Here is a 25,943-nt window from a genome sequence, read left to right as displayed (position 1 = left end):
CGCCGGCATCAGTCATTCCACCTTCTTCTACTCTCTCGCTGTCTATCTCCATGTGGGTCTCCCCCCCCCCCTTCCTCTTGCTCACATATGCACCAGCACACACCACGGGGAGACGTGTAGCGCCTTCATGCTTCACTGCAGCACTGCACCGCTTCTCAGTATGCCCCCTGCAGTGCGTGGTATGGCCGCAAGCATGGCAGCTCTGTGTGTGTGTGTGTGTGTGTGTGTGTAGAACTGTAGATCCAAGAGGGAATTCAGGAGGAGACAGAGTGGAAGGACGTGTCCAGTGACAGGGGTCTCTCTCTCGCTCTCTCTCTCTCTCTCTCTCTCTAATTTTTCTAAAAAAGGTGTTTTGACGGAACTGTTACTTGTGACACCGTGCGTTGTTTTCCCCATGATTGCATTTACAGTATAACCAATGACTGACGTTGCGTGTCCGTGATAATTCAATTTGAGCGGCACAGTTCCTCAACAATTTCAGATTTCAGGAGACAAACGTTATTTTGCTGTTAATGCTCTCTCCGTGCTTGTAGATGATTTCGGCATGACAGAGGGTCTGAAACTGTTTCAAAGGGACCACAGAGAGAATGTTGCTTTTGTTTTTCACTGCAGGTTCCCTCGTTTCAAAGTAAATGTTTCTTTTTGTGACAATATAAAGCGCGGGGTTAACGCAAGCTGAAGACATGCCGACTGTCATCAGAGCACTCGTCTTCCTTTAGCCTCATTGTGTATTCTCTCCGTTCTCATCCGTTTGTCCCGCTACAAGAGAATGTAGTAAAAGTATAAAAGGAGATCATCTTCCACAATAGTCCAATAGAAAAACCCCATTTATTTTCTGCGGCGGGGAACTAGAGCAGAACTAACTTCCAGGACTTTTTGTCTTTTCTCCAGAAATTGTTTTGCACCACGACAGGACACGATCTCAGAGGGGAAGACCCTGTATCTGGGAAGGAGCAATCTAATAGCCGTTGTGTCAATCATCACATTGCTCATGGGAGAGACCAGCGTAGGCACACTGTCAAAAGACTATTTGGACTCGGACTGCTTAGGTTAATGTTGTCTTTATTCATAACATCCACAGATGTGGCGCACAATATCTCTACAAGCATGGTCATGTAAATAGTTTGGATGCTAAACTGCTGACTCACTGACTACAGGATACCGTGTGTTTAGAAAGTCACCAATCCGTTTCTGCATAATCTCAATTATGACGGCATTCGCTGATATTAGCCACCAGAAGCCAGTGAGCACATTTAGTACGCGAGCGTGTGTTCATTTACTTAACTTTCAAGGATGATTTTTTTACGTCATCGCCACCAGGAAATCTATTTGTGTGTGTGTTTGTGTTGGATGAATATTTATTGTGCTCAAATAGTATTCTATGCTCAAAGGACCTTTTGAAATGACTCACAATTTTTGAAAACATATTCAATTGAATATGTAATACCGGCGTGCCGGCTACGGGTCGTCTCAAGGGTCCGAAACCTCTTGAATGACACTGAAAGACTGAATGGCAAAAGTTTAGGGGTTTGACAAAATAGGACATTATGCATGTATATATGTATTTATTTACGTATAGCGATTAGAAAATGGCCCACTGTACTGACTCAAACAGAGCACGTCTCCTCATGTCGGTAGGTAAGAGAGCTAGTTAGCGGTTAGCGGCTGGTGGGCCAGTGCCCCACTGTGCTAGGCTAACAGAGCTAACAGCTAACGGAGCAGACAGCTAACAGAGCTAGCAGCTAATAGAGCTAACAGCTAACGGAGCAGACGGCTAACGGAGAAGACAGCTAACAGAGCTAACAGCTAACGGAGCAGACAGCTAACCGAGCTAACAGCTAACGGAGCAGACAGCTAACCGAGCTAACAGCTAACGGAGCAGACAGCTAACAGAGCTAACAGCTAACGGAGCAGACAGCTGCACATCATCTAAGTAGAGAATCGTAAAAACGCATTGATACCCTTGCAGTCTGGATAGGGGCCAACTGTAGTTTGAATTAGTTCCATCAATCGTTACAGCAGTGGTAGACAAAGCAGAGTGTAATTGAATCTTGCAAATATTTATATGAATATTAATATGAATATTCCGTGATATTTTGAAATTTGTCACTGCAACCATACTGACCATCTAAAATATTAACTTATTCTGTGTATTTCTCATCAATGAACCTCTTAAAAAAATACTACTGACCCCCCGTGGCATGACATATGACCTTTTAAAAATAACAAAAAATCATAGCTGTGGCCCCTGTACAACAGGGATTAGATTTCTGAATAATGTAAACGCAAAGGTCCAGTGACAAAGGCGGGCTGAAAAGGAGTTAAAATGTGTCAGGATTTTCTCCATTAAACACCGCTTTCTGTCCCCAACATTGGAGCGGCATATTGAATAATTTACACGATGCTGCATATTACATCAGTACAAACTAGAACAGGATCCATATATCTTTCATAAGCAGTGTTGTTTTATTTTTTGAAAGCCCAGTGTATCTGGGAGACGGGGGTGCTGGAGACACCGCGCTCCTCTCCAGGGTGTTAGATGACGAACTAGAGGAGGCTGCTCTGCCTGTCCTGACTTCAGAGCAGGGCGCCCGTCATTGGGCTGGCAGACCGGGGGACGAGCCTCGGGAATGAAAGGGGGGGGGAGGGGGAGAAGAGTGGAGTGCGTTTTCTGTGTGTGTGTGTGTGTGTGTGTGTGTGTGTGTGTGTGTGTGTGTGTGTGTGTGTGTGCGTGCGTGGGTAAGAGGGGACACCTCAGAGGTCGTCTGAGGAGGCAGTGGAGCGTGTGGAAAGGCTGCCATCGCACAGCTGCCACGCCAACTGGACACACACACACACACACACACACACACACACACACATCTGTGTGGAGGCATGAGCATACCACGCGTGCACACACACAAAATCAGAAAGGTACACAGGGCAAACAGGGGCGAGCACGCAGGGCGCTTGTCACACGAGAGTCGCTTCCTCAAACAGACGTGCGCACGCACACACGCGTGTGAATGAGCGCTGAGTCCCAGTTGTGCGCGTACAAATGGGACTCAGCGCTCATTCACACTTGCAAGCTTTACACTGGCAAGCACTTCACACATGTGCACGCACGTGCACGCGCGCGCGCACACACACACACACACACACACACACACACACACACACACCGTGCCCTTGGCTGATGTGTAGAACCCCGGACTGAGGGATTCATTTGGCTAATTGCTTGAAACATGAAAACATTAGAATGATTATTTACAATTCAATCACCCTGTTCGGGCTATTCAAAAGTTTATCTCTAAATATTGCTGTTGCTTTTTTGTTGTTGTTTTTGGTCTAATATTTAAGTATTTATGTAAACATGTGTTTGTATTCATTACTGATTTTCTTGCTAATGGTTTTCTCAATAAAATTGATCATCAGATCCAATAGTTCTACAGAATTCAGACCGGATCCGTTTCCAAGCGACTGAATGCTTCTAAACACAGCAAAAACCACTACAGGGTCGAAAGGCTCATGCTCTGCTTATAGTCAGTAGTGATGAGAAAGCACTCTGCTTATTGTATATAAACTATAAAAACTATTAAAAAAAATCTAATCTAATCCATAATTTCCCTTTTATTTCAAATAGAAATGCAGTGGTGATACGTGGATGGTATCCAACAATGAGTCTCTTGTTTTTTTAACAAGACGATACAATGATTATGTGTGTGTGCTTCATAACTACCATCATAACGGGCTTTGCCGTAAATCACTTTGAATGGCTTTGTTTCTGATTGGAGCTGAATAAATAAAATGACGTTGCCTCATCGAAGCTAAAAGCCATCCAACCCTTTACAGGCAAAACCAGCCATCACCACAAAAAAAACAGGACAATGAGCTTTACTTTGAACTTCAGCCTAGATCACGATCAAGATACCCGCTGAGTTTTAGGTGAGATAGAAAAAACAATGCAAAAGGTATCTTTGAGCACCCTGTCACATCCGAGATGAGGCTGTGCAGCCCCCCCCACCCTCCCTTTGTGCCCACGGCCAAATCAGCGCTGTTGCATCTTTCAAAACAGCACAGCGGGAGGGGAGCGGCCAAAATAGAGCGTGCCGGAACTCTATAATTTGCTATGTGGCTGATGGGGAGTGATATCAATGATTCAACTATCTTATCCGGGCCTGTGATCTAGTAAATGTACCCCCCCCTCCCCCCTCGCTGTGACGTGCCGCCGTGATCAGTGCGTTGGATAACGGGACGATTCTCATTCCTCCGGAGGAGCCCGCACAGAGAACGCACACACGCACGCACACGCACACACACACGCACACACAGAGCCGGAGGTTGGAAGGTGGGTAGCTGATAACCTGCAGCTACGAGGTTAATGTGTGGTAGTACACATGCTCCGTGTCGAGCAGGGACATTAATGCTTCGCCGAGTCGCACTTCATCATGTGCTGAGGAGCAGCGCACACTCCATTAGAGTCATGGACAACCACGGGCAGGCAGACAAAACACACACCACAAAAGAGACAACAGGGGGTGCACGGACATTGTAAAGCGTGGCAAAGTGCAGCCTCTGCTCACATAATGAACGTCTCTGCCTGACAAAGGGCCCAGTGTTGATAGTTAATAGGTAAGTGGAGTTAATGTGTGCCATTTGTAAGCAATGAAAAAACAGATTCAAGTTTAAAATAAAAGCCGTATCTTCTTCACACAATCTTGAACTGGATGTCTATTTTTTTATTTGAAGCATCTCTTGAGGTTCTGTCTCTGCCACCGCTGGCAACGTCTCTGCAGATGCTGCGAGGAGCTCGAGCGTTCACAAGCGTGAAATACCTTCAGCCCGCCTTGTCTATTGTTGCTACAGGGGTGCGTGTGACATATATAGATATGTATATGATTTCAGTGATATCCCCTCATGTTCAGAGGGGCTTTTCTAAAACACACAGCATGAAACAGATCTGCAGTACCTTTCCTCAGCATGATGAGTCAAATTAAATGCATATTTCCATGTACTTTACTGAAATGTCTTGTAATTATGTGTAAACACACGCTGAAATGACTAAGCTGTGAGAGTTTAACTCGAGCACGACTCCAACACGACTCAACGCTGTCAGATTTAGATGCAGGCTGGTGGAGAACATTTGGCTGTTTTTTAAGTCAGGCGCATGTGTTTAAAAAAAAAAAGGTATGCTAATACTGAGTGGCAAAGCTCAGAAATCAATGCTGTAAATCCGCAACGTGACCAAGTCTTCTTCCTGGCACCGGCTTGTTAACAGTGCTATTATTGCACAGATGAACTGTACTTCTTCACATTCGAGAATAAATGATCGATTCTTGGATTATCAATAGCAGGAGAGGTTCCCTTAAATAATGGCCATTCAAACCATTGTTACCTTCATTTGCTCTTCTCATATTTGGAATAGAAAAGGGAAGGCAGGGCGTCGATGTATCAGCGAATGGAAAGAAGGCAGAGCGCTCACCTCATGGAGCGGAGGTCCCAGCCCCGTATGGCCGTGTCGTTCGCTGTGGCGAGCTGGCTGCAGTTGTGGTGGGGGCTCCACTTGCCCGAGGTAAACTTCAGCTGACCTTTGCCCTCCAGGGTGGCGCTGCTGGAGACCTGCGGAGGGCCGGAACACACCACACATCTGAGCCGGGACGTGAGTTCCATCCGAATGGAGCTGTGACAGGTCGAGGCGCAGGGCGCTCAATCAGCATAATACGGCTTCATTAGGAGTCATTTTCTCTGCAGGCCGCTCTCAGGTCCACAGTCATTCAGTGGGGGCCTGTATTAATATTTTGGGCATTACCGGCACGCCGACTGCCTGCGGATTTATTCCACGCTGAAAACGCGTGCACGCTAGAACTTCTAACTTTCTCTGCAATGAATCTCTCTCTCAAGATGTACTTTTGGTCTGACTGTCTCACTTTTGAGACCCCCCTACTAATCCACAGCTGCAAAGAAGTTGCACCATGTCTAACTTTTAGACACCCACAAAGGTTAAACACTCATCAATGTCACACCAGCCTGCCAGCCAATCAAATCCAGGAAGAGGCGGGCTTTACTGCTTCCTGTCGACTTCCTGCTTTGATCTGGTGGGGACAGAGTGGCAATGGCACATGCCGCGGTGTGCGCACGCAGTGGTCTAGTCGTTCTTTTAAAAACATAGACTATTAGCAGCAGTACTGTTTCCCAGCCAGTGTCACCATGATGCAAATTCAGATACACACAATGGTCGGTCCATCTTGCCGACCTTTATCCAGCTTCTACAAATGGTGTATCTACAAATGGCAGCGTCTTATTTTCTCGCCACATGTATCTTACATAAGAACGGAATGTTCTGCCAATCCCTCCAGCCTGCAGCGCGCTCCAACATATGGATTAGTGCAATCTGTTCTCATTGCAGTGCCCTACAGCAGGACAGCGCAATCCAGAACCCCCCCACTGGGAGGCAAGGCATGCACCTGCTGCTCTGTCAGCAGACCTACTGACCCCTGGCTCTCCTTGGTCTCACTGCAGGGATCTATACACTAGATCGCTCAGAGTTACTTATGGATCAACTGTCAGCTCCAACGTGAGCGCTCAGAGGATTCAGGAGAGCGGAATCAATCCAGCCTCTTTAGGCCGCTTTGAACATTTCATTTAGACAGAAATGTTGCAGGATTCAAACCATCGAGCAGAGAGCGATTGCGTGTCTTTTCCAGGCTTTTCAAACCAGGCGACATGCTTGTTACGTGATATTTATCAAACTTGCTTACATATAAATCACGGGGCGGCGGTGAAGGGTTGAGATTGGTCAAAGTCTTTGAATTCTAAAGCATCCAATTAATTCAGCAGCCTGGCTTTGGAAACAACGATCTTTCCCTTAAAACTACAACGCCTCAAACAATTCCAAAACCACTGGCTCTCTGCGGGGCGTTTTATCCTCGCCCTTCTCCCATTTCTACTCCTCTCTCTTTCCTTCCCTCCCTCCCTCTCTCCCCCACTGCCCCCTCAGCCTGTTGGAGCAGGAATCATCGATCGGCCCGTCGCTGCCCAGCTCCTCGGTTTTCTCTCATTATTTCAGCTAGCGAGGACAGCAGGAGAGAGAGAGAGAGAGCAGCCAGGGAGGGAGAAAAGCATATAGGATAAAAGGAAGGAGAACAAAGAGGGTGAAGGAAGAAAAGAAAGGCAAGAAGGGAACAGAAAAGAGCTGAAGAAAGGTGGCGGATGAAGGGGAGGATACAAATCGGATGAGCAGGGTTTCCTCTGTGGCCCTGATGTCAAATTTCATGAGATTTCCATGATGAAATAAGAGAACAACCTTCTTTTTATCTCATTTTTTAAGCCGGGTCGAGGTTACTGAGCATAAAGACCATCACCACGTCAAACCTGCTACTTATTTTGTTAAAGGCCCGGTCAGCTAGAATGTTGCTAATAAACCTGAAGGATAAACGAATGAAGAGTCCGTCCCTCACTCACACTACTGGCTGGTCGATTTGGTTTTTTGGTTTTTTTCCCCCATTGGCTGTTTCAAAATGAACAGTTGTACTGAAATGTCTCTGATGCGTGCGTGGTTGTTTGTCAAGACTCCTCCACCCTCGAAGCTCCGCCCCGATGAACCCCCCCGTGAGCCGGCGTCACGGCGCTATGGGCAATGCTGGTCCCAACCAATCACATGTTGTGTTTCCACCCTGTTCCCAGAGCTATTTGACCACATCAACCAGCGCAGCAGCGACGCGTTGCCGGCCTGCAGCTACGAAGGCGGCGTGGGCGCGGGAAATACGACAACCTCCTATTTCAAGCTGTGCCACCGTGAAGGACGACGCTACCTGTAAAGAACACTCAAGTTCCTACAAAGTCCACCACTCCTTTGCTCCGGGATCGCGGTGGTGCACCAGCAGCGCCTGAGCGCCATGTGCCTCAGGGGCTCCCAGCTTTATTAAAGCCCTAACCCAATCAGAGCCCCTAACGGCTCGCTGCGCACAACACAGGAGACGCCGCCGTTCACGACGCAAGCGGCAGTAATGCAAAGCTATCTGTCAAATGTGCTTCCTCCAGACTGAGTGTGTGTGTGTGTGTGTGTGTGTGCGTCCTCGGGACAAGGTGTGGAGATGTTCCCGGCTCAATTCTGCCAGCGATTCTAATTGATGAGCTGCACACACGCGGACGCACACAAATCTCACTTCAAACAATGCACACTGGTGAGCTTATGCACACGATCTTCTCTTATATATGCGCACACACACACACACACACTAATCTAGGCCAGGCCCTTGAGAGAGAGCGAGAGAGACGTCCACACTGCAGCTGGACACGTCTTGAGATGAACACATCAGCCTCTGACAGATAGAGGGGACGGGAGAGAAGAGAGTGGGATAAAAAGGAGGGAGGGGGGGAGGCAGGGAGGGAAGGAGATTAGCATTCTCATCAGCACCAGAGGAATTTGTCTTGGCTGCCAAGCTCTTCCTCCTCTTTTTCATTCCCTTTCTCCTCATCAAGCCCGCTCTCCCCTTATCCCTCTCCCCCCTCCCGCCTAATCTCCATCTTTCAGTCGGAGATTAGGAGGGAGTCCTGCATTGCTCCCCCTTTCTCCGTCCTCCCGTTTTTCTTATTATGCTGCTCTCCATTACTTTTCACCCTCTCTCCTTCTCCCTCAGTACTGGATTTAATTAGCTGTGCGGCTTGTTGTCAGTGGACAGAATCAGACCCCGCCCCCATGGTCATTCTCGACCTCACACCGGGGTCATGGCAGAGGGGCCAAATACGCGAGTCACAGGTGGTGCATTTTGGCCTCTTTTGGCATTGTTCCCCTGGCGTTTTAAAGTGTCCACCAGGTGGAGCTGTTTATCCTCGTGGGGTTTGCTTTGTGTGCAGCGCCGCCCAGCTTGACCTCGTCGCAGCGCCTGTACTGACCAAAAACATTCTTTTACAAGTCACAAGTTCTGAGCGAGTAATATTTAGAACGTGGGCTTTGACTGAACCGAAGAACTAGTTTTGTGTTTTTTATTCTAGTTGCATGTGGCTGTTCTAGACGAAGAGATCAGCATCCGTTTAATAATGTATGATAATATGTTTTGCACTTTCTAACAGTGTGAGGACCCCCCCTCATTGAATGCTATGCTACCGTCAGTGGAACTCCAAACATCCTCCACAGATTTCACAATAAACGCCAGGATTTGTATTAAAGAAAAGATAAATGAGTGAATATAAAATAACTATATTCAGTGAAACTGGACTGCAGAAAAAGAAAGACACATTTTTCAATGAAAAATTGATATATTGATTGATATAAACTATGTATTTGGAAATACTTAAGATGCATATAGTACACAGGACGCCAAAATGGTTCGCTGTGTGTGTGTGTGTGTGTGTGTGTGTACCTCGTAATTTAAACACAATATAAAGCAGCTAGAACATCGCTAACTTGCAGCCAAATCCGTGTGTCTCACACACACACACACACACACACTAGGATCTATAAGTTGTGCGTATGAATTACAAACAAGTCATCTGTATTCTTCCTCGCTGGTGGCCTGGAACAACACACACACACACACACACACACGCACGCATATGAAAGCATGGGCGGGCACACCACTACTCTGTTGCTTCTTCATCACACACGCATGCACACACACCTGACACACACCATTATGTTGAGTCTTTAGATACATAATGGCCATTTTAATTGCAGAGCCGGCAGGTTGGAGGCAAGGAGTTCACAGTGAAGAGCCTCTTCACCTTGCATTAGGAAGGACACAACTACAGGCGAGCTGGTTTTATGGCTGATCCATTCAGAAAGTGGATGAATGCATCGTAACAGTTGGACCTTTCCTGTTCCTCTCACACTCCACAACTCACTTCATCTAAAGATGCTGCAAAAAGCACTGCAGCCTATTTAATAGCAGCCTATTAAAGCCTCGGCTTTGGAAACAGACGTTAAACTATCAAACACAGTACAGTGTCCACACATTGGCCATGTAGTGCAGCTCCCCGTGGAACACAGTGTGTGACACCAATCGATTAGTGAACCAGACTGCTGCTATCACCGTTGGAGCGACTTGACCAGACTAAAATATCATAAACCTGCCCGTGTGTGTGTGTGTGTGTGTGTGAGAGAGACACAGAATGAATAGTGGACTCTCTTTTGTCGCACAGGGGATGTGTGCGCTAGATAACACCAAGACGATATGGTGTGTTATCAAATAATGAGTTAGTTATTGTGTGATATGGTGTGCGTGCCTGTGTATGTACGTGTGTGTGTGTGTGTGTTACCGTGGCCTGTGTAGAGCTCTCCTGCAGGTCCCAGAGCAGTGCATGGTTATCAGCCAATGAAATCACACGCTTGCCATCACCCATAGGTTCCCACAGCACGCTGTAAATACACAAAGACATGCACACGCGTGACTGTGAGCGCATGTACATGCACACGCGTGAATGTGAGCGCATGTACATGCACAGAAAGGTCACAGTGAATTAGAATACAAATGTTGGTCGAACATGCAGAGAACATGATGCAACCCAGGAGCGACTGGAGCTTCTTGGTCCGATTGTCCCCTCCCTGTTAATACAGCACCTTGGACAATGTCACAGTTAAATTAACTATTTGTTACATACTCAACTTTTATAACAAATACTAAGGTGGCTCTAGTTTTCTTTTGGATGCAAGGCAGGATGCAAGTGTTAAGTCTAGTTTATGCTTCTGCGTTTTCAGAGAGACGCAAGGACACGCAGATGCAAGAACCCCTTGCGTGTCCCTCGCGTGTCCCTCGCGTGTCCCTTGTGTGTCCCTTGTGTGTCCCTTGCGTGTCCCTTCACACCTCCTTGCGTGCGTCGACCCATTTTTCTAGACTAGCGTCAAAAGCTACACAGCCTCCTGCAGCGCACAAGGCTGCAATTGGTCCGCTAACTACGTCCTTTACGGAGTCTCACATTCCCGTTTTCATAGCACAATACGGCCATTATTAAAAGGACGAATGTTTACGAGAGAACGGATCAGACTGAAGAGCTTTTGTCTGAAGAAATGCGTAAATATGACCGCTTATACAAGCCGTCATTGGCGGACTATAAGGACGCCGGATGGCCTCTGATTCATGGAGGGAGATCTCCACAAACGGGGGGAACAAAGTTGTGGAGGAAAATACGGGACAAATGTGTCCTTGATGAAAAACAGCAGTGGCGATGCACGGGGCAATAAAGTCTATGATAAATAAATAAAGCAACCAACGACTTCCACACACAAAGACGTGACTCTCTAGGTCGTCTTCAACAGAACACGTGACTCCACCTGTTGTTCTGGAGGCGAATCGCTCTGCAACACACGCAAGACTTTACAACCATGAATGGAAACGAGTGCGTCGACACGGCGGTGCGTAAAGACGCTGAAGCAGAAACATGCGCCGGCCTTTAGTGCTTCCATAATGATCCCTTCGGACTGCTCCGCCATTTAAGACCGGCACTACAGCCGGGACTTCCTCATCGTAGTGCTGATGAAGGAACATCACTGATGGACATGGACAACAATAGAGCCCACTTCTTCTCGTCTCCGTTTCTCTACTTTCCCCCGGTTCTCTTCGTAGTGTGCAGCGGAGTTGTACAGGTTCACCACAGAGCCCCTGTTGATGAATCCAGCAGCCACATTCAGACCAAGGTACCAATGACCTCAGTGCTATTGATTCCTTGCTGCGTGCTCCTTGGAGCCGGGTTGGTCCACTGCACTCTGCTTGAAAAGATGTTGTTGTTTTCTTCCAGGCTCGCCACAGGGACCTTTCCGGACCTGACACACTGGAGCCCGAACTGATGCTTTACACTTTCCCCGCTGTCGATCTGATCACTCGTATTCTTTTGCCGTTTGTTCTCCTCAGTTTGGGGAAGGCCCAACAGCTCTGCAATGTCGGCAGAAACACAACTACACGGGATGAGAAGGAGGACACAACCCAAGTGAGAAAGCTGCGCTTTGAAGTGGGAGTCCTGTCGGCTTTAAAAGCAATATGTCAGCGCAGGCAGAGACCCGGCAATAAGCTAAACACAACCGTGGCCAGGAAAGAGGCTACACGCTTGTTAGGGGGTTTGGCTTTTTAAAAAAGTGTCTAATCTGGTTTAAAGGATGTAAAATGTCACAGCGGTGCAGACATGGCCCGGCTGAGGGTTTGGATGCCTGAGCCCATCGCAGCTATAAAGCCTGTCACCAGTTTACGATATGACGCGTTAATTTAAGGAGGCAGGTCCATTAGACGACTCCATTTTCTCAGACTCATTTGTCGGCTTGGAGCGACAATGCACGGGAGGGCAGTTAAAAGCTTGCTTCTGGAATTATAATCCAAAAGTCAAATATGCAAATATGCACAGTGCTATTGGAAAAAGGAGCAGCGGAGAGATGGAGAGGGAGAGAGGGGCGGGGCTTATAAGGGCTGTCGATTCATCACGCCGGCGGGACAGATTTGAGTGCCCTCCTGTGGAGCAGGATGTCATGGACAACACACACACACACACACTCACGCATCCTCACACGCACACACCTTTTTGTTGCTGAAGAGGACAGTACACGTTTTCATCACATGATGCAAAGTGCAAAATGAAACCAAATGACCGCCATCACTGAGTCGGGCATGCAGAGAACATATGAACTAAAAAACTCAATGAAACAATGGAACGACAGGAATGAATCCTTCATGACTTCTATGAGTGGATTCTGTATCTTTAATTTAGCTTGTAAACTGGCTACTTGGGAAACAACTTCATTCCCCCATCTCCAAGTTACTGGTGGGACGGTACACCAGCTCACAGAAGGAGAATACATATAAAACGTTGTTCATGTTGTCAGGTGACAATCGTAGTGTCCCCAGCAGAGTCCAACGTCTGTGTGCAACGCATCCTAAGCGTTGATGTGAGCTACTATGAAACATCTCGCAAACCACTCCAGTGTCTCCCGCAGGGACACTTCCCCATGCAGAGAGGAGGAGCGGGGATCAAATCAACCTATTGATTGGAGCCCACAGTCCGCCCGTACAAAAACAAACAACCCGATGATCTAATTGTTTTACCTTTTGTGCCCGATCTTTCATGTCCCCACAAGGAGATTAATACGAGAACACACACACACAGCTTACCGGAGCTCCCAGCCTCCGGTCCTTATGGACGGAGACTGCAGCACGCCAGATACCACGCACACATGCACGCACACATAAATCACACACCACAGTGCCAATTAGAATGCACTCACCACTTTTACACACTGCACGATTCCCTATAGTATCAATTAAATCACGCGCTGAGAGGGAGAGGCGGTTCAGGTGTACAGAATCTCATGTTTCCTTCTCCCCATATTAGTTATGTGCCTTTGACCTTGAGCTCTGGCTGCTGGACTGCTATGTAAATAGTGTGGGGGAGAGCTGTGGGGGTTTCACAGCCACATATATCTACGTCTGGAACGCACTGCCCCTTCACTCGCTCTTTGTCTCTCGCCGCCGCGCCTCCTCCTCAGACTGATGGCCCTCTTTGCTGTGCTTTGCATCCATAGGAGTTTAATCCCCGCGCCTCAGACACAGAGCCAACACAGGCAGAATGTGTCCGCGTCTTTCCTGCTGCGGACTGGGATTGTTGTGCCATTAGGCCGTTACTGTATGGAACCACCCAAGAGTGAAATTATAAAGAATACATGTGTAACATAATAAGACAATAATTGTGGAAATATACACTGAATGAATAAATACAAAATGTTAAAATCTGAAGAGATATAAATAGAAGAAGAATATGGAAACCAAAGACAAATAACAGAAGGATAACTATAATCTATAACTGTAATCCATTTTCACTAATTCTAACTCTTTATTCATGACATTTTATTAAATATATTCATTCTGTACACACAAGAATACAACGTCCAAGACCAGAGAGCTGTGACATCATGGATAAAATTGTAGACCTGCACAAGGCTGTGATGGGCTACAGGACCACAGGGGTCCCCCTGCTCAAGCCAGCGCATGTCCAGGCCCGTCTGAAGTTTGCCAATGATGATGATCCAGAGGAGGTATGGGACAAGGTCATGTGGTCTGATGAGACAAAATAGAGCTGTTTGGTCTAAACTCCACTCGCCGTGTTTGGAGGAGGAAGAAGGATGAGGAAGAACAGCGTCCCGACCGTGACGCCACGTTCTTTGGGGATGCTCTGCTGCAAAGGGGACAGGCCGCCTGCAGCGTATTGAGCGGAGGATGGATGGAGCCATGTATCGCGAGATATTGGCCAACAGCCTCCTTCCCTCAGTAAGAGCGTTGAAGATGGGTCGTGGCGGCGTCTTCCAGCATGTCAACAACCCCGAAACACACAGACGTAAGAAGCATATCAAGGTCCTGGAGTGGCCTCGCCAATCTCCAGACCTGAAGCCAAGGAGACCCTCGCAGCATAAAACCACGTTTCCTAAAGAAATTGGCCTTCACATTCAGACACACTTGAGCAGGTCCACCACACACACACACAGCTGGACCTCAGAGTGATCGACTCAAAGCCTTTCACTCAGAATAATCTCACACATACGAACACCTCCTGTCACTACCCACTTTGTTGCCTTTTGTGCTTTCCCGTTCCCTCTGAGGTCCCCGATTGACTCAAACGGCTCCACTGGAATCAATTTTCTCAACGCAATCCGAACTAGAAGAAGCAGCAGAACAAGGGGGAGAAGAAGAGAACACGCATGGTGCACAACCAAGCAAACCTGGATTTCCCCAAGCTTTTGTTTTTTCTCTTACTCGCATTAGAGCGCGTCTCCCAACAGGACACGGCTCCAATGTGTGTCCACGCGAACAATGAGGGGGTTTGCAACAAGGAGAGGGTGTTATTGCTGGTGGGAGTGGAGGGGCACCATGGCTACCGGATATCACACACACGAGGAAGGGTGCAGGCGACGCAAAGCACACACACACAAAGACACACACGCAGACAAAAGCCTCATAAGAGTACAAACTCCAACCTCTTTACTCTTTGTCTGCTTACACACACACACATACCATCACACACACACACACACAGGCTGGTGCATGCTGCCAGTATCATCAGAGTGAGTGGGGATAAGTGTGTGTGTGTGTGTGTGTGTGTGTGTGTGTGTGTGTGTGTGTGTGTGTGTGTGAGAGAGGAGATGGAGGGGGTGGGCAGTAGACCAAAGCCATCCATCTAGGGGAGCCAATAGTGAACAGCAAAGGCTGCAGGCTTCACAGCACAGAATGCGCCCTCCTACCACACACACGCACGCACACGCACGCACACGCACACACACACACACACGCACACACACACACACACACACACAGAGTGTGCTGCCCTTGTGAGGGTTACAGCTCTCAGCGTGTTAAGATGGTGGAGCCCACAGCCATCAATCTTTACCCATCAGCCTTGCTTGACCTGCCCTCGGACACACACACACACACACACACACACACACACACACACACACACAGAACCCTCAACAACAAAACTCAAGCTACGCAAACTTCTCATCCATCCTACTTTTGTGCTCCTTGCCAGCTTCTCCACATCTTTCTCACCCCGTCTCCATTTTTATCACCCCCCCCCCCCCCCCCCCCCGCCGCAGACACCTGCTATGGAATGCATCACACTAACCGATTGGCGCCTCTAAAAACGATAGCAATGGCGAGGCAGTCGATGAGCAGTGGCCTAAAGGAGGGCAATGACCATTGATTTTCTCTGCGCTCACATCGGGCTGAGTTATGGCGGGCCGTCGCGCGCGGCAGCTCCGCCGACTGCGAGACAAAGGCAACGGGAGCCGACTTGGAAATGTGGGCCAGTCGATAGTCAGCGCCAGCGAAGTGAAAGCTCTTCCATGCAGGCAGGGAGAGGGAGATGAGACGAGGACGAGAGGAACGCATGGGTGCGGAGAGCGTGGGCTTTGGCGTGTCCATCTGCCCACCAGTGGGCTTTCCAATGCTCCCAGTGGGGTTCCTGAACCGCTCCAGTTTAGTTTCAGTAGCCCTGATCGCGTAACGCCAGAGAAATGAGGCCTAAAACTGCCTGCGGATCGTTTGTTTCTTTGTTTGAGCCGAGCACGTCCAATTGAAAAGTGGGAATATTTTGAAATCATCATTGATTGAACCTGCTTTGCTTGTATTTAACGTTTCTTGGTGAAAAAGTACTTTAATTTAAAAATAACTTATAATTCATGCAGCGCGAAGACAGTTACTGTACCATTATTTACTTATTTACTTACTTATTAATTCCTTAACTGCAATACACCTTAAACATGTATCATATAGCTCAACATTGCACAGCCAAATCTATATCCAAAAGGCCTTGCAAGCTTCTATTTCCGGTTTATTTGGACTCCATGAGTAATTAGGCGTCCTCCAGCATACTAAACACAGGAGGACAATTGTGAATGGACAGAAATAATTGTGCTTACATGGCTTGTAATGTGAGTGCGGTTGTTCCCCAGCAACACCTACCAGGCAGCGTTGCTGTGGGCGCCGTCGTCTAGGTGACAGAGCAGCTCCAGGGTTTGGGGGTTGTGGGCGGAGTCGTCGGGTGACTCATTGCTTCCCGTCTCCCAATCAGAGGGCATCCGCCACACGGCCGCGCAGGACACCACTCTGCTGTCACTGGCTGATGGGAGGGGAGGTAGCGCAGTTATTCACAGTTTGTTAGAGGAAGGTGTGAATATCTGTATCTATATTCTGAGTGTGTGAGTGCGTGAGTGTGTGTGTGTGTGTGTGTGTGGGGTGGACAGGCGCCAGCGCGGTGACATGGACACACTTCCCCCCCCCAAAAGTCACATAACAAATGAGTTATTTTGGCACATCTACAACGGAGCCAGAGCTGCTAATTGGAACTAGTGGGGTAAATGTAGAATTGATACAGTAATTGGACTAAAGGTTTGATGCTTGGGGGCAAAACCAATCAGAGAGAGAGAGAGAAAGAGGGCGAGAGAGAGGGCACCAGGAGAGAGCACAGTCTAATTCCTTTGCGGTGTAGATATTGACAGTGTGTGGGCAGGCGTTTGGACTATTTGTCAAATTAAAAAGCAAAGCGGTGCGAGTCCACGGGATCTTGATTGGTTTCAGACGGCCGCGCACTCGGAGTAAGTGGGCAAGCAATCATCTCCCAACAAAAGCCTGAGCGCGCTCGCACACTGGAGCGCCGGTGGGAGGCAGCATGCAGTGAGAACAACAGCCGTGTGTTTGTGTGTCTGTATGCTTTCGTGTGCGACTGGTGGTGTGCGCAGCAGTGCATGGTGGGGCCTTCTAAGCTTCAGCCGGGCCCAGAGTAGCTGTCATCCGGTGAACTCGAGCATGTAGAGCTCAGCTGACAGCGAAGGGGGGCGGGGGGGGGCACCGGTGCACTCAGCTCCTATATGTGGAGCCATCTAATTGGAATTGACACTTGGTGTTTGAAAATAGAACTTTAGGCCCTAATTGACCCTTTTCTAAGCCGCTGAAGATACCTCCAGGTTGACAAACGGTGAAGCACTTCACCAGAACATTGAAATGAAGGAGCACCGTAGCCGTGGAGCTGGCTCAGGGTATTTTCACCGCTACCATCATTATGAAGGCGCACGTGGACACATCGTGTGTACCCTCAGAGCAAGCAGCTAACCGTGTGCTAACGTACTCTGCTAATGTTAGCGCACATTTGACCCCGCCAGGCTAACGTCAAAAGTATTCACATTCATTACTCAAGTAGAAGTACAGATACTAGGGTTTAAAAAGACTCCTGTAGAAGTATCGACTCAAGCTTTTTACTTAAGTATAAAAGTACTGGTTTCAAAACTACTCAAAGTATAAAAGTAAAAGTAATGTAAGAAATTCCATTAAGGAGAAACTCTTAATGCGTAACCTCGCTCACACAACACATCAGTCCGTTACAATGTGATCAGAAGGTGCCTGCAGATCACGTGACCTGCCGTTGGGATGGTGGAAACAACAACAACAACAAATGTATCTGACTTAAACAGATAAAACCACAACCCATTTTCCAGTGACACGAGTCACACACACGTTGTTCGCATTGATTAGGTAGACTGCAGTGTCTCCCCCAGGTTTACTACATCACCCCAAGTAGCTACGCCCCCTCTGTTTATAATGATGGAAACACTGAACTGGCAGCGGTCGGTTATCAAAACATTGACCAAATAACCAGTATGTTCAGGCTTCATGAGCAAATACAGAATCCCTTTGTGTTCATTTGTGTTCAGCCGCATTAAGACACACATCACTTTATTTAATACGCTGCTTGCAAGTCTCTGTGTGCCAGACTCTCAATAAAACATTTAGGACAAACCCACGGTCATGAAGATACTCATCTAACGTTACGTGGAATCTGCGTGAGGAAGAGGAGGAGGAAGAGGAGGAGGGTCCATGTCGATAAATACCAACTTTCCACCGACCGCTTTTCCCACCCGGTGTCGCTCCGATCTGCCGGCGCATCACGGAGAAAACCAATCGTGTGTCTGGATGCTAAATGTTTATATTCTCATCCAAACACAATCAAATTCACTCTGTCCGCATAGCGACATTTATCTAGATGGGTTTTTGTGTTTGTGTTTTTGAACTGCGACAAGCCGGAAACGACTAACGAGGCTGTTTCTAAAATGTAAGGAGTAGAAAGTACAGATATTTGCGTGAAAATGTAAAGAGTAGAAGTAAAAAGTCGTCTGAAAAATAAATACTCCAGTAAAGTATAGATACCCAAAATGTTTACTTGACACCTCTGCCTCTCAACCAGTGTGAACACGAGGAACGGTCCATGGATCGAAGCCGGAACACAACATGACCTTCAATGAGGCCGTTGGGGCTTGAAGATGGTTCTTCTTGTTCTATTAATTTAGTCACTACTGAAGTAAAAGAAATGCCAACATGCCTGTCATGGATCCAACGTGGTGGGGACACGTCTCAACCGAAACAAGGCGGTTTTACTGCTGCACGCTGGAACACGTGTATGTGTGTACGACTAGTAAAAGAAGCACTGACGTCCTCGTGAAGTTGGGCAAGTAAAAGAACACGTTCCATTAACGCACAGACGATGTGCCTGACAATGAGTTTGACGACAATGTCCTCGCCCCTGTTGTCAGTCATCACGTCCACACATAAGTATTGACTATTGATCGTACAGATCGCACGGTATGTTGCTCAACTGAACTGCGCGAGGTCATAACAGGGAGACAAACAGAAAAAGGAAAAAACAAAGGGAGCGAGAGATGACGCACATCTGAGAGGAAGCGAACGCAGCCGAGACAGAAGGAAACAGCGGGACTCACTTTTGTTGTAGCAGGTGGTGAGCACAGCCTTATCTGCAGGACTGGCGCCAATGTGCCATATCTCCCCCGCTCGGTGCAGGAGGACGTTCTTATTAATGATGTTATTCTCGTCGTCAAAGTCAATGATGTGGATCTGGAAGAAAAGAGATGTGTTGAGGATGGAGCTACGGTTAAAACATTGCATGCACCTCCACACACACACACACACACACACACATCAGACGCAGTTCAAAGCACCGCTTGCTCCTCTGATTCTTCACCTCAAAAAAAGGAAAAAAGGGTTCCCCTTTTAATATGACAGTAGAGGTAATTTCAAGGCAGGCACTTCTTTGGTTCTCTTTCTACCCCCCGGTTAACTCCAAACGGTTGAAGACTTTTCATCTTGATTTGCCCTTTTTAAGCGCTTATTAAAACAATTTTAGAAGCTGTCATGGGAGTTACACACATGACACGCTGAGGAAAAAGGTACAACACTTTTGGGGTTTGGGGAAAGTGTTTTGGTGGCGTGTGTCATTCAAATATTTCTTGTAAAGAAACCAGATGGCAGCAGGTGATGATGTAGCTTTCGCTGAGAGTACTTGAACGTCTCTCCATGGCGAGTTCGGATCTACGGACAAGTACGGAGGTCATGAGGAGGACAGATACAATACAGAAAGAAATGTCTTTGTTCACCTCAATAGTTATTCACTCGATTCAACTCTCAAGCGTTGTTAAATCCTCAAATGGTGTCATGAAACAAAGGCTTCTCCCCGAGGGACTACGAGACGGTGCTAAATGTCTGACCGTACATAGAACTGTGCGTGTTCTCCGGGTACATCCTGACTAGCCTTTCTTGGTGTAACTACCAGGCTAATGATACTACAGTATGCCTACATTTCAAAATCAAAAAATGCATTTACATTGAATGAAATTCATGAACAATGGAGATGCGTTTTAACGGATAGTATTTGAATGTAGGGCTGCACGGTGTGGCTAAAAATCCACATCACAGTATTGCTTTTTTAAGTTAGCGCGTTGTTTCTAATCTAAAAACCAAAAACCCTCCAAACAGACACGGCTCCTCTCACAAGTTGTGTTGGTGCATCTCTGGTCTCCTTGTTCCTCCTGTTTTGCTCTTTTCCGTGTTTTCATGTAGCAGCAGAGTTACTTCTTGTTGTGAGCTGTACAGCATGCAGTTCCTTAAATGTACAATTATTAGTGTTACAACAGCTGGTGACATAAACGATTAGTGTCGTGGCGTTTTACCCTGTTAAAGAGTGTTTGTTGTGGCTTATTCATTGTTGTTATAAAGTTATCACCATGGCTCAATCTCTACACACTAAGACAAGTAGCTCCGGCCGCTGGACGCTCCGCGATGACGGGTTAAAATAAAATCTGCTGCCTGCAGTTGTTATGATGTAACACCGGTATGAACGGATATAGATGGTTGGTATAGATGGTAGATTCTCTCTCAAACTCTCGTCAGGGCGGACTGGGCTTTTTTGGAGAAGGGAGCTTAAAGAGAGAGGTGTATATTTAGAAGAAGAAGAAAAAAAACATAACACAAATTTAAGTACGAGTCTGAGAAAGAACATGAACGGTCCCTTTTACCTTGAACGACAGTCACGACCCAGAAGCACTTGCAGGTGTCCCTGCAAGTCTGGGCTGCACTTGAAAAGCTGTCTAGACGTCACAGTTCAACAAACAAGGCCAAACTTTTATCCATAAGAAGTTAATAGAAACTCCTCCTTATGGAGTTATTTTTATTAGATGGAAATCTATTCCATGAGGGCCCTCAACTGAATGCAGTTCAGGGCCTACAACGCAGTAAAACAGTGAAGGTCCCACGGTTTGATCCGACAATTAATGGCGGTAGCTCCCATAAGAGAGACACTTAGAGCACCTCGGGGGACCGATAATGGGGTTGCACTGGACAATAACTCCTGCCAGGCACTTCCACTCGCCTTTCCTGTACTACTTTTACAGGCTGAAAAAGAGGATGAAAGGGGGGGGCGTGAAGATGAGGAGGAGGAGGAGGAGGAGGAGGAGAGCAAGGCAGCAGCGGCGGCATCCTTCAGCATCCTCAAAGTCAGCTCGGCGCATATTAACCTTGGGTTGGACCGCGTCGGGGGAAAAATGATTACGCAAAGTTGTAATTTTATGGTGGTGGGGGAGCGGCACAAATAAATTCAGACTGGCGGGACAGCGTAATTGGAGGGCCTAGTAATAGGGTCCCCCCGAATGAACCCAGGTGTGAGAAGAGAGAAGAGAGAGTTCTGCCCCCCCAGAGTGATTTATCCCTCATCCCTGCAGGCCCGCGGAGTGACTCAGAGCCTTCAGCCACTTGGGCACTCAGCCCGGCGCTTTTAATTATGTGCCGATGGTGGGAGGACTCTACGCAGGGAAGGGGAGAGGAGGAGGCGGGAGATTGGGAAAGAGGGATAAAGCCGAGCTGGCTCGTGGACCCCCACTTCAGGGGCCTCTCCGCTAAAGCTCTTTAGCGCGCCGCAGATGACAGTAAGCGGAGGGCGGAGGAGCAGCGAGCGGGTGAGAGGTGCCAAGCTCCGGCGCTTTATCTCGTTAGCAGCCTTAAATGCCACGCCGACGTGCCCTCCTATTTGTCATTCCAGCTATTGGTCTCTGAGGGATTTGAGAGGTGCTCCGCGGGTTGAGAGACATTTCCACCCGTATTGCGCTTAATGGGAGGTGGAGGGGCCAGCAGGCTTATGGATACAGCAGAAGTCACCGGGGCTGAAATGCCAATTGAAAGAACATTTCTCACACTGCGAGTTCCAACTTGGACGAACTGAGCTAACCAATTGTTGGCCAGCCAACTTCTGCATGAGTGAAAAAAGACAACGAGCTTCATGAATAAAATCGACTGCACCGACTGAACCTGCGATTCAAACGTGGGGTCATCCGAAAAACATAACCTTAAAAGATGAAAATGATCCCTGCTCGTTGACACGATACCATCAGGAAACAAAGTTACAATGTTACAAGCTCTAAAATGCTTAATACATCAATACAAAAAAGTAAAAAACATAACATATATGACTCCAGCCCCCCCGCGACCCTGTGTGCAGGATAAGCGGTTTGACAATGGATGGATGGATAACATATATGTGTATACATATATATTACATACATATTACATTCTGTTTTTTTATTGTTCTTTTTAAAAGCACATAACATATCATAAAATACGATCTCAGCAATAACAGGCTTTTACTCCCTTTGTATTAGCAGCTGACTTGCATAGTTGCTTACTGGGTTTGTTCATCATTGAGTGCAATGAATGTTCGGTGAACAATGTAAAAAGAAGAAAATCTCAAGCAACTTCCATGCAAACGTTTTATGAATGCTGCAAAACTCAACCAAATAAAGCCTCCTTAAAGAGAAAAGAAACAGATGAAAATGGTGGTTTGAATTAGTTTAACGGTGTATTTTACCGAGTTAAACAGAGTTTAACCACGTCGTCTCACGCTAGTAGTTACAAGGTGTTCTTCAAAGTAGGTTGCACAATAAATTGTCCAACCAGGTAGGAAGGCAAAGAGTTGATATCTGATCCAACAGCTGTGCTCAGGCGGCGTTCTCCAGTTCTACCAAGTGAAGCTAATGCAGAGGTCTTTTACAACGTGCATTCTCTCTACTGACCAGCAGGGGGCTACTGGTCTGGTTGCGAAAGAAGGTCTGACTCAGAGTAGACTTGAATCGTCCATAAAACAGTCCGCTTTAGGGTGTGCCTATTTTGATTGACAGGTAGGTAGAAAGTTTCAGATCTTAAAAAGTCAGTTGAGGACACTTTACTGGATATTGCGGCTGCGTTTGGAATGCTAGGAGGAGAAGGTTTGGCTCCTCGCGGAGAGGAGTAAGAAATCACACAGATCGACTGGGATGCTCTGTCAGCGTTCCCAACGAGCGCCGCGTTAGACTCGCCACACTTGGACTGAACGGAGTCTGTATTCGGTGCCAGACCGTTTTCACACCGAGGTCTGCCAGAAAAAAGGCAGGCAGAAATATGTGTGTGTCTCTTTCACACACAAACGCACACACACACACTTTCCCTCTCGTAGAGCTAATTATTTCTGCCCCGTTTAGAGCCAACTGTTTCTGTCATCTGTCTCTATAATGACCTCTGCAAGATGTGCACACACACACACACACACACACACACACACCACACTTTCCTATGAGACACACGTGCCTTCCCTACAGTTCACTTAAAAAATACATTTAAAAAAATACATTTTTAAATAAATTAATTGATTGATTGATCAGATTCCTCCAGTATTTCAATATCTGGTTTTCATAGTGTTCAAGCACAATCTGCACAATAATGGAGGTTTATCCGCTGTGTTCAGACTGGTTTCTACTTGCACACGTCACTCCTCTTTGGCTTGTGCACTATTTGAGCCGTGGGAAACTTTGACGGGCAGTTTAAACTATATGCTGACATTTTGTGAGAAGTCATTCATTCATTTAAAGTAACTATTACTGTGATTATTGATCATTCGGTCATTTCCTTTTTTTAAATTGATTGTTTGGGCTGTAGTTTGTGAAAAGGAAAGAAAATGCCTCAACAAATCCCAAGGATTATTTTTAATTACCAAAAATAATAGAAGGGAGATTGAAAATATTCCGGGATCTTTTCTTCGTAATATTGATTATTTAAGTTCCTGGAAATAATTTATACAATAATTGCTTTTAATCAAACCTGATTGATCAGTAATGTAATGGTCAGATGACTGGCACATAATAAAATGAATATAAAAAGAAGATAAAAAACTGTCCATTCGTAAATGCTGCACCACGGAGGAACCTCCTGACTGAGATCAGGGCTTCGATCTTCGGTGGAGGTTCTTGGGTTTCAGGGCAAACATTTCATTCTTAACTTCCCTGAACTTCCTCTGCCGCACTTTTTAAAAGAAAATCAAAAAATCTGCTGCTCCAACTTCTTGTTATCCTGTTGGCCTGCGTTATCATCTCATGTAAAAACTGAATCCTGTTGGACTGCGGGTGGAATTGTGAATCTGAAATGTGATGTATGAGGACATGTGCTCATGCTTTTAACATTTAAGACCCGACCTTGAGAACATTTTAGATTTATTTCATGAATTTATTTATTTATTATATTCTGTTTCCGTAGCTACAGCTCCTTTCACTCTATGTTACACGTTGTACAACTGTGGAAATAATATATTTAATAAATTGACAAATGATTAAACACAAAGCGTTACATTTTAAACACATCAAAGGCTTTTCAACGTAAATGTCTAAGATCTTTTGGGCTACAAAAGCCTGCTGGTAACTGAAAGCTTACTCCACCCTTTTTTGACATTATCTAAATATTTAATACCTCCTGTCTTGCTCCTAACCAAATAACTTGACTCTCGGCTGCATATAAAAATCATTTGTACAGTATCTTGAAATTAACTCAAATCAAATCAACTGATTCAAATTGATTCAAGTGTATTCGGGGCACTTTTGTGAGTGCAAAGTACGGTGCAAGAGACAACGGCTGGTATTCAGTCTCTTCATTAATTGATCATAATTGTGTTTTAGAAGAAAACGGCCCGGTTGGTCCGTGGCCGATGCGTTGCTACTTAAGCAAGTGTCTTTTTGCTGTGGTAATGACGTTTTTGAAAGGTCAATACATATGGATTGAAGCAGAATATCTTTATAGATAAATGCTATATTGTGAAGTTTGGAAATGATCACTTCTCCTTTTTCTATCATTTTTGACTTTGAGACTTTACAACTATGCAGTGTTATTACATTACATTACATAACAGGTCATTTAGCAGACGCTTTTATCCAAAGCGACTTACATTACACTTTAAACCCATGGCTTTTTCACATTTTTGCCCGGGGAGCAATTAGGGGTTAGGTGTCTTGCTCAGGGACACTTCGACATGGAACATGGAGGAAACTTGAATCAAACCACCAAGCTTGTGCTTCCCAGCACACCTTCTCTAACCCCTGCGCCACGACGACCCCTTCCCATTATTGGAAATGTTTGAATCACATGAGTCAGATACAAGCCTACACTGGAAACTTCATCTACAAATAGTGAAACATACTAATGTATTAATGTTGCCTGATCTTTAAAATTATCTCACTGATGATCTTTATCTGCAACTAAAGAAATACCAGCTTTAACCATAGTGATTAAAGATGGGGGGAAAAAAAGTTAATTTAGAATTCAAATGACAACGTTATGAATGAAGCTTCGAAGCATCCAACTCTTTTTCTGATGCACAGAAACAACAAATAGATTAATAACACAGGCAGATGGCACTCAGCACAGGGTTCTGCATGTATAGACACCGCCACACACTGTTTTATGCGTCATGAGAGAGGATTGAGAGGGTCTATACTTTATTTTGCATCATTTCTTTATTATATGGTGTTTTTCGATTGTTATAGAAACTGATACAGCATCATGTATCTCCTTAGAAGAAAGCGCCATGCAGTGGACAGCAGGGTTCGTTTTGTTCATTCAATCAATTGTTGTTTTTAACTGTATGATTGTTATGTTATCTGCCATGAACGCTTTTTCTTACCTGGTTATCAAATTTCAGTGACTGTGTTCCCACAAGGAAGCGAATGGCATCGGTCTCAGCTGTCTGGGCGGTGAGTGCTCGTGCCTGCACAGAAGATGCAAACATAACGTGGATGTCAATTCACAAAAACACGAATGGCAGAGCAGCAAAGCTAAGAATAGCAAGGAAAGACGAATAGA

At 46.4% G+C, this 25,943-nt stretch overlaps 1 protein-coding gene across 1 annotated transcript in view; it reads right to left on the bottom strand.

The window, feature by feature from the left end:
- Positions 1-25,943, bottom strand: part of eipr1 (EARP complex and GARP complex interacting protein 1) — a 38,150-nt gene that overhangs the window by 11,835 nt on the left and 372 nt on the right. The window contains exons 2-6 of the mRNA XM_040200045.2: positions 25,765-25,848; positions 19,220-19,352; positions 16,413-16,569; positions 10,237-10,336; positions 5,462-5,598 (exon numbers count right to left, since the gene is read on the bottom strand). Of these exons, the coding sequence (XP_040055979.1) occupies positions 5,462-5,598; positions 10,237-10,336; positions 16,413-16,569; positions 19,220-19,352; positions 25,765-25,848 (611 nt within the window). The remainder of the gene's footprint in view (positions 1-5,461; positions 5,599-10,236; positions 10,337-16,412; positions 16,570-19,219; positions 19,353-25,764; positions 25,849-25,943) is intronic.

The sequence above is a fragment of the Gasterosteus aculeatus genome, chromosome 15 (genome assembly GCF_964276395.1).
Source record: "Gasterosteus aculeatus chromosome 15, fGasAcu3.hap1.1, whole genome shotgun sequence".
Taxonomy (NCBI): Eukaryota; Metazoa; Chordata; class Actinopteri; order Perciformes; family Gasterosteidae; genus Gasterosteus; species Gasterosteus aculeatus.
Note: the sequence above shows the minus strand (reverse complement) of the source record. Positions and strands in the feature narration are given on the sequence as shown.